The following is a 12,799-nucleotide window of genomic DNA, read 5'->3' as shown; positions in this document are numbered from 1 at the left end:
TCTAATGATCTCTATTTTGTTTGTTCCTCCTCAGTCATCATCCTTTGGGTAATGGGAGAAGCAAAGGGCTTAGCGATGCTCAAAGGCCATAACCAGTACAGGCTGGAGGATTTGCCCTTTATACCCTTGCCTCTAGTTTACTGAATTCTCTTTCATTATTTTTACTTTCCTGCATGGTCCTTCCTTTTCCCTTCTCATTTTCTGTTCCCAATAAATATGACTGCAAAACACCAATTCCCTTATCAAAAATGAGGGTTTGCCTGCCAGAAGAAAATATATTCCCTAAATATCTTGATCTAGTCAGATCTCCCCTAACATCCAGAAGATGCTTTGTGTTAATTCAGATACTCAGACAGTGGATGTTTAAACAGCCTGGTTTAAGGTTTGGAGGCGGGGATAAGAAAGTTTTAAGTTTCTGTTAATATTCTGGAATCTTGATCCTATTACTGGAAAGATACAGAGGCACAAATATATTTCCTAAGATTTTAACTCCTTGAAGCAATATATTAATTTATTTGTAATGTATGTTTTAATGCATATTGTATAAATATTCCTTTTGACATGGTAATAAAGAATAAAGTTGAAGCCTTGAAAGTGAAAAAGTATATCCCCCAAACTTGTTACATTCTTATTTTTTCTCATTTCACCAGAAGAAAAAAGGCATTTGCTAAGGGTCCCAAGGTACAAATGAGATTTACTTAAACAGCGCAGTAGAATTCAGATGAAGTGTTTTGTCCACAAATACGAGGAACTTCCTTATTTTCTTCTGCTTAAATCCATGAGCATAAAAGCTACATCAATCATGAAGAATTCAAAACTTCTTCTAAGGCCCTATTGATAAACCAGCACTTCAAACAACTGGTAAATGAACCTACCTTTAAGTCCAAAAATAAAAATAGTAGGAAAATATTTGGAAGGTTTCCTACCAAACTGTTAAGAGTAGTTACCCCTGGGTTGGAGAGAGAATAAATACAGTCTTTGAATTGGGCTACAGACATGCTTCAACTTGCTCCACGCTCTAAAATCTTCTCTCTCTCGCAAGTTCAGGATTACAAGGCCATAATCTCCACAGAGCTTGGAATAGCAGATTTTCTGAAGTAGGTTCATCAGCTACAGGTTTTTAGAAGCATTTCCAAAAATGCTATCTGAGTAAATGAACAATCATCTTCCATGTGAATGACTTTCTGTTTCCATCAGTTCTAAGCTTAATATCACTGTTCCTTCTCCTGGCCATTAAAATTCAGGAACGGTGCCCATTCTCTTGGATGTGCACTGCTTGGATGAGAATGAGACATTTCACATTGGAATAAGCATGTGAGCTTTTCTCCCTCCTGTCATGGTTCTGGAGAGATCTCTGACAGAAGAGGACGCGCAGAAATAAGGATAAGTACGTGGATACTTAAACATTGAAACACAAGTGCCTGGCAAAATGCTGGTTTAATGTTAAGGCTAAAGATGGGTCAACATTTTCACAGCAGTCTTCTCTTTATTGCAAAACTCACCTGATGATTTCTTTACTACAAAATCCAAAGGCTTTGACTTGTCTCTTCTTTATGGCCTCTTTGCAGTAATTGATGCTGTTGAACTCTGACAATGAAATGCTCATCACTTGGCTTTTGACACACTCCACTTCCCGGTTCTCCTTCTGCCCTTTTTATTGCTTCTTTTCTACTTATTTTACATCTTTTTGTACATCTTTTACGTCTTTCTTCTTTTTCCTAAATGGAGGATGCCCCAAGTTCTGTCTCTGGCTTTCTCTTCTCTTCTCTCTTTACATTTTCTCCCCTCTCCCACCTCCCTCTAATCTGATGGTTTCAATTGTCATTCCATGTGGACCGTCACAGTGAAAACTGTCAATTACTGAGTACCCACACTGTGCTGCACACTTTATACGCATCATCTCACTCATCTTACACCAATTTTCTGCCTTTTAGATGAGGAGGCAGAGTCTCAGGCAGGTTCAAAGACTCAATCAAGATATCTAAGACCACACAGCAAAGAAGTGATAGAGCCAAAATTTAAGCCTAGATCTTTTTGGCTCTAAGGCTCATGCTGTGGTCACCACATTGTCCCTCCTTATCTATGACTCGGCCTCCAGTCTCACTTCAAAATCAACAAGTCTTCTTCTCTGACCAGCTTCTTCTAACAAAGAGACTTTCTGAAACTGATACACCACCTTTCTCCTAAAGACCAGGGTCACAAGGCCAGGCATCTTTGGCTCATCTTACAGCTTCCCACCTCCCCTGCTCCTGCCTGCCCCGTCCCATGTCCCCCACCCCTAATCTCATCAAATGCAAAAACCCACCTCTGACTTCATCTTTCCCCTCACCAAACCAGCCTACACACCACTGCCTGACAACTGCATAGACCACACCATTCTCTAGTTAAAACCTTCAATGGCTTCCCATTGCTGATGAAATAATGTCCAAATGCCTACACGTACTGCTCAAAAGTCCAATCTATTTTTTCTGTCATAGCTCTCAGAGCTTCCTTACAGGTGAACTATGTGCCAGTGAAACTGGGCAAATAATGATCCCCAGAGTGTCTGAGAGTCTCACTTTTATGCCTTTGTTCAGGCTGCTCACTCTTACAGGAACTCACTCTTAATCCAGCAGACACCCCCTCCCCCCCATCTACCCTGTCTGATGATTGTCCCCCAACACACACACACACACACACACACACACACCCCAGTTCCCCTGCACCACCTCCCAGCTGGATGTCTCTCTACATCTGTAAGCCTTCACAGATTTTTATTTATTCCGCTCCTGGGGAGCTCAGCCTATTATGCTTTTATTCTCCACTCCTTCTTACTAAGCTCTGTGTTCCTTGGCAGAAAAGGAATGTATCAAACTCTTCAGTGTATTCCCTGAAACCCTTTAGTCCAAGAATGGCTGCCCAATAAATGTATATTAATTAAATTTACTCAAACTTTGATAAAAATATAACAATGTGAGGTCACATTTTAAATGTATTGCTTTACATACTTTTTCCCCCGAGCAAGCAGAGACAAAATATTTCACACAAATAGTCTCTGAGAATCTTGAGATCAAGAATGTATAAATAACGACTATGAATGCATATTCTCATAATGATTACCTTTCTTCCTAGTTTAGAAAGGAGAGAGGGCAGAAAAGAAAACATGAGGGAAAAGAAAGAATATTAGGTTCTGCCCACAGTCATATGAAGAATTTAGAGAAAACACCTTATAGTATGATGCAAGTCAATAACAAAAAAGCATGAAAAATACTGAACTATAAAAATTCAATTTACATGTAGCTCTCCTGTAACACACACATATTGTCAGGTAAGGTAAACTATTACAATATTAACTTATTAATATGTTAGCCTCTGAAATATTCTTTGGTTGCTCTCTATATTATGGTTTATGTCTTCCTAAGTAGATGATAAGCTCTCAAAGGGAAAGATACAGAGCCACTGTTACCTGGCTCTCCTGACACTTTGGCTTTGGTGCTTACTAAATGTTATCCTTAGGACCAAGGAGCAGGGAAGCCCATGACTCTTCTAAGGCTTCATTCTCAAACAGTGAACACAATGTTGTAGGATGATTTTTGAGAAAAAGAAAATCCAATATACAGCTATGTTTATTGTAAGAATGCAAGAATATGTATCAGATGCCATGATACTCACTCACTAAATATCTATCATGGATACACTAAAGTTGTAACTTTGACTTCTCCTTAAGCCAGTTAGTTTCAATCTTCTCTGAAACAGAAGAAACTCTGAATCATCGACAGCCACACCCTCTGCACAATGCTACTGATCTTAGTGAGGAGTTATAAGCAACTGGATGTGGATCAGTGCAAATCCATCGCCAACACTGGTAAATCTATCCAAAGTGTATACTGACAGAAAGCCAGTGCTCTCCCACTGAGATCGAACCTTATGTTTTTCCCAAACACAGTTTAATTTCTTAAACGCTTGATTTCTGAAATGCAAGGAATTTCTTAAAGTATGAATCTTCAGTTCATATTTGCCAATGGGAAAGTTCCAGATTTCAGGAATTGAGACATCAACAATGACAGGAGGCACGAGGTCAGAAGATGACAGACATAACCGAGATGGTGCTATTCATTGCACAGAAAATTCTTCAGAAAATACCATCTGCGTATTTGAGACTTAGGTTTGGTTGTATAACCAAGAAGTCCATTGGGAACAAATGATGAGGCCAGAAAGGGGCTCCTCAGTGACTGACAGTTCTATTTAAAAGTTAACACAATGACTGCTATTACCTTTATATTTTGAGAGAAGGGTAGGGGAGAGAAGCAGAAAGCATACGAAATGCAAGAGTCCCAGAATAAAACCCTCTGATCACTCACCACAATCATTTGAGCCACGTAACTTTCAGGTCCAGTGTATTCAGTTGGGTCTTTAACCTTCACCAGGACCAGGAAGTACAAATAATGCCACATGTTGTGTTCTGACTTGATGTGCTCCTCAAATGAAACAGTTTTATTATCAAATTTGTCTCGCTCGAGTCCTGCAAAACACAGGAAACACCAATGTATGTAATTTGTCATTTAATCAGCATTCACTTCTTAGCATAAAACAAAACATAATAATTATTGCAAAAAATGCTTTCTGTGAGAGTGTGCCAATTTAAAATGTTATGATTAAAAACAACACAGTACACAAGACCTCCTGAAAAAAAGGCCATAGTTTATAGATTTCTTCCCAACTAACATTTTTTTCCCCGTGGATCCTTGGAAACACACAGTCCAATTACAGAAGTAAAATTTGCACATAATTTTAAACATAGCCACATCAAAATTGTCAAATTAAACTGGACGATAAGTGTAAGAAAAAGAAAGTCGAAATGATTGTGCAAGAAAAGGCACGCTTGCTAATCAGGATGGAAAACAAATGTCATTTCATGCAGAAAACTGAGAAAAAAGAGGGAAGGCAGCTGAGAAAGTCATCTCTTCAAAACCAGTGAAAGGCAAGTGAATCTGCACAGCAATCTGTGCTCTGAATGCAATAAGGACTCAAAGACTTGTCCAGCTGTGTTCCGGCATTTTGGGGAGAGGACGGTCTGCTCAATTTCCAGGGCACATTTTCAACCTCTGGAAGGAGACTGAAGAGAGGATCTGGGTAGTAAGATTCTTTTCTCTCAAAGGTTGAACAGTGGATGAAAGGAAATGAATGGAGATGAAGAAAAACATCTATGGAAAAATGAATTAGCCTGCCAAGTAAAATGACATGTTGGTATTCAGTCTGGTTTTCCAGTTCAGATATTGGAGGAAAAAACCCAGGAAACTGGGTTCCAATCCTGGCTACTCTTTTCCTAATTATATTTTTAAAAAACGAAAAGAAAAGAAAGAAAGAAAGAAAAAAGGCCATTTGACCATTCAGACGTTTTAAATAGTACAATAAGCAAAAAATCTGTCCCCTATGAAGGGGTGACCTTTTAAATTATATTATTGGATATTTTTATGGAAAATACCATGAAATTTGGCTGGCTGATGGCTCTGCCTCATCTTATTTGACCTATCATCATCATCTCAGCAGGCCTCAAATAAAATCTAACCCTCTTCCCCAAACCTGCTCCACCCACAGTCCTCTTCTCATTCCATGACAACTCTAGTCTTCCAGTTGTTCAAGCCAAAAGTCTAGGAGTCATCCTTGAATCCTCTTTCTCTCTCTCACATATCACATCCAATTCACGTTGAAATTCTTTTGGCTCTACCTTCAAAACATATCCAGATCTGATCACTTCTTACCACCTCCATGGCTACCACCCTGGTCTGAGCCATTATCATCTCTCTTCTGATGACTTCAGTAGCCTCTCAGGCCTCCCTGTTTTCACTTTTATTCTCTATGGCCTATTCTCAACGCAGCAGGCAGAATGATCCTTTAAAAACCTAAGTAGGACGGTGTCTCTCCTTTGTTCCAAACCCTGTAGTGGCTCCTCACTTCCTCAGAACAAAGCTCAAAGTCCTTACAATGGTCTATAAGCAGTGTTGCCAGATAAAATACAGGATACCCAGGTAAGTCTGAATTTTAGATAAACAATGAAAAGTGGTGGAGCATGAGCATGACCCACACAATAGCTATTTACTAAATCCTAAGTGATTTGGCCCCATAGCCTCTGGAACCTTGTCCCCTACTATCCTCTCCCTTGCTAACTCTCACCCAGCCACACTGGCCTCCTCACTGTTCCTTGCACAGAGATCTCTGCTTCAGGGCCTTTGGACTGTTTGTTTCCTCTGCCCACAATACTCTTCTCTCTGATCTCTCTTTGACTAACTCACTCACCTTCAAGCTTTTGCTCCAATCTCACCTTCTCAATGTGGCTTAACTTGATCACACTATTTAATCCTATAATCTGTCCCTTCCCTTTTGCCAACACTCTCAATCACTCTTCCCCTTTCTGCCTCTTTTTCCTCTAGTGCTTACCACTCCTAACAGATTGAATACCGCCCTATCAAAGTTGTTAAGTTAAACTGCACTACAAGTTTAAGATAAAGAGGTAAAAATAACTGTGCAAGAAAAATCCTGCCTGCTAATCAGCACAGAAGAAAGGAATGCCATTTTATCCAGGAACTTACATAGAAACTTATTATGTTTATTATTTATTGCCTGTCCCTGGGCAGATATATTTGTCTCTTTTTTTTACCAATGGTCCCAATAGCTTAGAACAGTGCCTGGTATATAGTTGGCACTGAATAAAATATTGATTGAATGAATTAAAAACATTTCACTAGTGAAGTATTATTCCATTAGGATGGCTATAACCAAAAACAGATAACAACAAGTGTGGGTGATGGTGTGGATAAATTGGAACCTTCATACACTACTGGTAGAAATACAAAATAGTGCAACTTTGGAAAATAGTTGGGCAATTTCTCAAAAGGTTACATAAACATATAGTTACCCTATGACCCAGAATTCCACTCCTATGTATATAAACAAGAGAAATAAAAACATATGTCTACACAAAAACATGTACGTGAATGTTCACAGTAGCATTATTCATAATACCAAAAAGTGGAAATAACCCAAATGTTCATCAACTGATGAAAGGCTAAACAAAATATGGTATAGTCATACAATGGATATTTTTCTTCAATACAAAGGAAAGAAGTACTGATACACGCTATAAGATGAACCTTGAAAACATCCTAAGTGAAAGAAACAAGACACAGAACAAAACGTATTATATGATTCCATTTATATGAAATGTCCAGGATGGGCAAATCTATAGAGACAGAAAGTAGATCAATGGTTGCCTAGGGCTGAGGAGGATGAAAGGTTTGACGGGGGTGTGGAGTGGTGATGGCTACAGGGTATGAGGTTTCTTTTGGGGGCAATGAAAATGTTCTAAAATTGATTGTGATGATGGATACACAACTCTGAGTACAGTAAAAACCACCGAATTGTACACACTAAATGGGTGAGTGGTAAGGTATGTAAATTATATCTCAATAGAGCTATTACAGAAAAGAAAAAAAAGAGAGAAAATGTTGAAGTAGATTTTTCCCAGAATTCAATTCAATTACTTATCTTTTGCAAGGTACATAGGGCTATAAAAATAATGCATCTACTATCTATTAATCTGGAATATGGTAGAGGAAACAGACAACTTGTGTTATATTCTGAAGAGGTATAAACTGCCAAGGAAGCATAAAGGAGGGCAAAATGAATTCTGACTAGGTACATTTTTAAAGGTTTAAAAGAGGTGTAAAGCTTTAAATGTCTGGCCTATGAAACATGATTATAGCAAGTGGAGAAAGGATCAATGGTAATAAAAGGTACTTAATTTTTATTGAACACCTATTTATATTGACAACTGTAAAGATATCTAAATATACTATTATAATTACAATAATCCAATCTGACCTTTTAGCATGTGAGGAAACAGATTCAGAGGGATTCAATTAATTGCCCAGGTTAACGCCTCTAGTTAGTGAAAATGTCAGTGGAGTCAATTTCTGACTCCAAAGCCACGTTCTTTTGCCTCCTGGGCAGATGAAATAGCATGGCAAAGCTAGAAATGAAAGCAGATGACCTGTCTGTGGGCATGTCAATTCCTCTGGTGTGGCCAGAAGAGAACATTCAGAAATGGAGATGACAAGGCACAAATCACGAAGTGCTTGAAACGCAAAGCCAAGGAGCCTGCACTTTATTCTGTAGACTTTTGAGTGAAGCCTAGCAGGTACAGAGCTGTGCTTTAAGTCACTTCCTGTGGCAGGATTTTGAGGAAGACTGTCAGGAGAAGAGGCTGAGGGTGAGGACATCAGGGGACTAGGGCAGTGGAGGGGAATGTAAAAGAGGGGAACTGGTTGTGTTTCATCTTCACTGGGTCTCACTCTCTAAACTTTATTGTTCATTCCCATGATTTCAACCATCCTCATGCTAATGATTTCTCAATCTTTATCCCCAGTACTGACCTTTCTTCTCAACTTCAGTTTCTATTTCCAGCTGCCGCCTGGATAAATCCTCCTGGATAGCTTGTGGGCATGTCAAACACAACTCATCAAAAATTTGTTTCTTTAGCCCTTCTTTGCCTCTGTTAATGAAGTCCCTGTCAACCAGGGAACTTGAAGTCATCCTCAGGCTCATGCACTGACAATCCACTCTGTGCACATTTCTTGTAGTCACTCTGACTTTCTCACCATTCTCCAAGCACACCAAGTCCTTTGAGAACTCTATGCCCCCATCTAGTCTCTTTCCCGCCTTACAGGTATCCCTTCTTCAAGACCCAGCTCAACCACTGCCGCTACTCTGACTCCCACAGACACAGCCAGTTAGTTGATGCTCTCTGTGCCCACAGCACTTTGCTGTGAAAATTTGTCTATTTCTACCTTAGCCTCTACCACTTTATTGTCTGGTTTATTTTAGTAGTACCAGTACCTGGCATAGCATCTGAAAAACAGCAGGCATTCAACTAAAGTTGACAGAATAACTGAATACATGAATATGAGAGACTGAAGAGGAATTTTGGAATGAAAATTTAAGAGAGCTTGATGTCCAATTAGAGGTATACATTTAGGAGGAATCGAGAATAACTCAGAATTTTCTGACTTGAATGACTGAGTTTATGATAATATCACTACAGCAGGAGAAAAAAAAGAGAAAGCAGAGATTTTGGAGGAAGGATATGTTTGATTTGGGAGGTGTTGAGTTTAAGATGCCTAAAGAACCACCAGTGTTGGGAAAATCAGGTAGGAAGCTGGAAATTCCAAACAGAAAGGTCAAGATGTAAAAACACTGATTCAAGTATAAATGACACAAAATGAATAATGTAAGCCAGGGCATTGGATGAGATGAGATGACCAAGGGAGAAAGAAAGGAAGGATATGAGGAGCTTTGTGTGCTCAATACAAACTTTTCAGGAAAAAGAAGACCGTATATTATGCAGTGTTTCCCACATAGTATGACTAAGGATGGGCACACACCCACCCATCACCCAAGCATCCTCATTCTTCTTCTCTGCTTTATTTTTCTGTCACCATTTGACATTCTATGTATGTTGGACAATAAGCTTGGCAGTATTTTTTGTCTATTTTTGTTCACTGCAATATCCTGGTACCTAGCAGATGCTTAATAAGTAATTGCTGAACAAATAAACGAATGACTGACTTTAATGCATAAATACAGCTAATAAGGGACTAGTATGCTGAGAGAAGAACATAGAAGGCCCGTCTCTGACAATATACATCATCTAGAAAGATCTTTAATTCTAGGAACTTAACTATCCTTATGATAGGAATTCTGACTTAATATTAAGTCCTTTCTCCATTTTGTTATTTTGTCACACCTGGTCTGTTGACATCTCCTTTTCACTGGACTTTTAGCCTCTGGTAATTCAAAATTAATAATTAATATGGATACCAGAGCCAATTTCTATGCTTATTGCTTCAGCTCTGTCATCTGCTAATCATCACTCTATCATGATTGCCTTCTGGATCACTAGCAATTGTTTTCTGAGTCATAACTCTCAAATGTCTGGTCATTGCCTTCAAAGCTAGAGAAGTCGCATCCGTTCTCATTGCCTGTCACAGACCCTACCTCCTCTGTTGCTACCGTGGATGTCACTTGGAATGCTCCTGGAGCCAGTTCTCTCCTACTGTGGAGTTCTCCCCTCTGTTATTCGATACTATATCCCTCTTTGGATCACAGCTTAACACCCAACTCTTCCAAGAACCATTTCTAGATCGACCACAACTATTTTATAGTCTACTAGTACAACTCCCAAATATTTCAAGTGTTTAAATCATTGTTGTAATTGAGTTCTTATAATATAGATGGTATGTATTAGATCTTATATATGGTAAGCGATTCCAGGAACGAATGCACATCTAGATATGTATTATCATAATGCTTCTCACATATTTCTAATGCACATGTGGTCCTTTGAGCGCAGAGTAGAGAACGCTTATGCTGCTGAGGTTGCAAGGATTAGCAGCTACAATTGCCTGGGACCACTTTTCAATTTTAAAAAAGTTTCTATTTTATTTTAAATGCTCACACTAAATTTGTTCCACTTTACAACATTCTATTTGTTCTAATATAAAAATACTATTTAAATTTACTCTTAGGTTAAACTGCCTAAATGCCCTCAAATTTTTGAATAAATGTGAAGCTTCTGGAAAACAGACCATGTAGACCTAACATCTCCTTGTGACTCCCGATATATCACCCTATATCCCTGTGGGCTTGTGCATCCCCCAGAAACAATACCCTGCATGTGACAAAATTTGGAATAAGTTGCAATCAGTGCACCCAGGATTTCTGTCTGCAGTATGTATCAATTTAGTACTTACTAGCCTTAGTTTCCTTTTATAGATTATAAACCACTTAAGTACAGAGACAATGTTAATTCGGAACCGACTTATTGGATAGTCATTCATTAGGCAAATATTTATGAATGATACACAATACATACAATGGAAGCATAAAAATGGACAAGACATAGATCTGTATCTGTTAAAGAAGAGAAATTAACAAATATTGAGGGCTTACTGTCAGCTAAGCATTGAGCTAGGCATTTTGATATACACAATCTCATTTACGCTCACTATAACCCCCAAACATGGCATTATATTCCCCACTTTCCAGATGAGGGAACAACAGTTCAAGGTGAAAGGAAACTTGGCCAAGACCCCATAGCCTAGATGTGGAACCATTGTAAACTTATGTCTATTTGACTATTACATTCACGCACTTTCTACAATATGACAGCACATAGCATCTAGCAGAGGAGATAAGACAGCAAAAGATCTGCACAGTAGCATATAGCTAAGAGCGGTGTCAGGAATTTAGGAGCAGACATGTTTGCTCTGGTTAGTAAGATGGGAGAAACCTTCACGGAACAATGGCCTTAGATCTGGGCCTCAGAGAGAGGGCAAGAGTTTAATAGCTTAGGAGTTTTGGCATTCCAAATGGAAATACCATACTAGAACACAGGGAGAGTCTAGAAGTCACAGATGAATAATGCAGTTGGACTGGAACCGGAGCTATAAATAGGAGAACAATAGGTGCAAAGGTAGGCAAAGAAAGAAGGGGTCCAATTGTGGGGACCTTTCACGCCAGGAAAACTAGAGGTTTAGAGTTATAAACTGTGTGATACTATTGATAGCCTTTTGAGTAAGAAAATGATTAATTCAAAGTGGAAAAATTAGTCTGGCAACACTGAGCAGGTCATTTGGGGGTGCGAGCCAGGGTGAGTGTGAAAAACCAGGTGCGGCTCTGGGAATAAAGGAAAGGAAGCGAGTGAGATTGTGAAAGCAGATTGATTAACACATTAGGTAACTAGTGCACCTGGAAGAGCAAAAGGGAGATGCTAAAAACAATGGAGGAGTTTTCCCAGCCCAGATACCTGAAGGCACAGTGGAATATCATTAATTGCAATATGGAAGTCAGGATAGGTTGCTGGGTTACAGGAAAGAGATGGAAAGGCATGATGAACTGGTTTCTAGACACAGTAACTGTGGCTGCCAGGAAGTCATGTCTTTCTAAATGTTAGTCAACAACTGAAAACAAAGGACAAGTCTGGAGAGAGGTTGGGGCTATGGTTGCATATTTGGCTATCGTCTGCATAAAATGGCGTTAAAGAGGAGGGCAGAGAGAAGAGATAAGGAGTCAGTGATAAAATCAGAACCTTTTATTTAGGGATTGGGAGAAAAAATAGGACCTTGTGATGGAACCAGAGTACAAGCAATCTGAGGTAGAAGAAAGGTCAGCAGGAAACTAATGATCAGATTTGAGAAAAACATTTCAATCTGGTGATGTGGGTTATTGCGATGTTTAAAGGAATTTATAAGTTATAGGCTTTTTAAAGAACTGTGAAAGGCCAAAGAGAATTCGGACAGTGAAGGGAAAGCTTAGAGGAACAGGAAGGGTGGTTAAGTGATGGGCTTATTTTGCTGTTCACATTTTTTGTTACTAAAATATGGGAGACAGGACCATGTCTTAGAATGAGGCTCACACCCTACTGATACATTCTTCCAAAGAACCCTGTTTTTCAGAGGTAGTGTGCTGACATAACAGTTATTATGATTGCAAAGAAAAGGGCTTAGAGGAAGCAGTGTAAAAGCAAGATCCTAAGATGCATGGGAAGATTTTCAAGGGCAGCATCTTTTTCTTCCGTGGAACTCACACCCTTCCATGCAATGGCTCTCTTCCTCAAATCATCGTATGACATCCTCCTAGGCTCCATGTCAGTCTTGCTTTCCTCCATGTATTCTAGACATATAAAGAGAAGACTCTTCTTTTTGCCCCATTTCCTTCCAGCAAGTCTCCCCCAAGTATTGTACAATCTGGTATCTGCCCTCAT

The 12,799-nt window shown here is 39.2% G+C and overlaps 1 protein-coding gene across 2 annotated transcripts in view; it reads right to left on the bottom strand.

Annotated features, from left to right (window-relative positions):
• Positions 1-12,799, bottom strand: part of ITPR2 (inositol 1,4,5-trisphosphate receptor type 2) — a 467,499-nt gene that overhangs the window by 45,335 nt on the left and 409,365 nt on the right. For both annotated transcript variants that reach the window (XM_046685544.1, XM_046685537.1), the window contains one exon: positions 4,341-4,501. In XM_046685544.1, the coding sequence (XP_046541500.1) occupies positions 4,341-4,501 (161 nt within the window). The remainder of the gene's footprint in view (positions 1-4,340; positions 4,502-12,799) is intronic.

This window comes from Equus quagga, chromosome 1 (genome assembly GCF_021613505.1).
Source record: "Equus quagga isolate Etosha38 chromosome 1, UCLA_HA_Equagga_1.0, whole genome shotgun sequence".
Classification (NCBI taxonomy): domain Eukaryota; kingdom Metazoa; phylum Chordata; class Mammalia; order Perissodactyla; family Equidae; genus Equus; species Equus quagga.
This window is presented reverse-complemented; position numbering and strand designations above follow the sequence as displayed.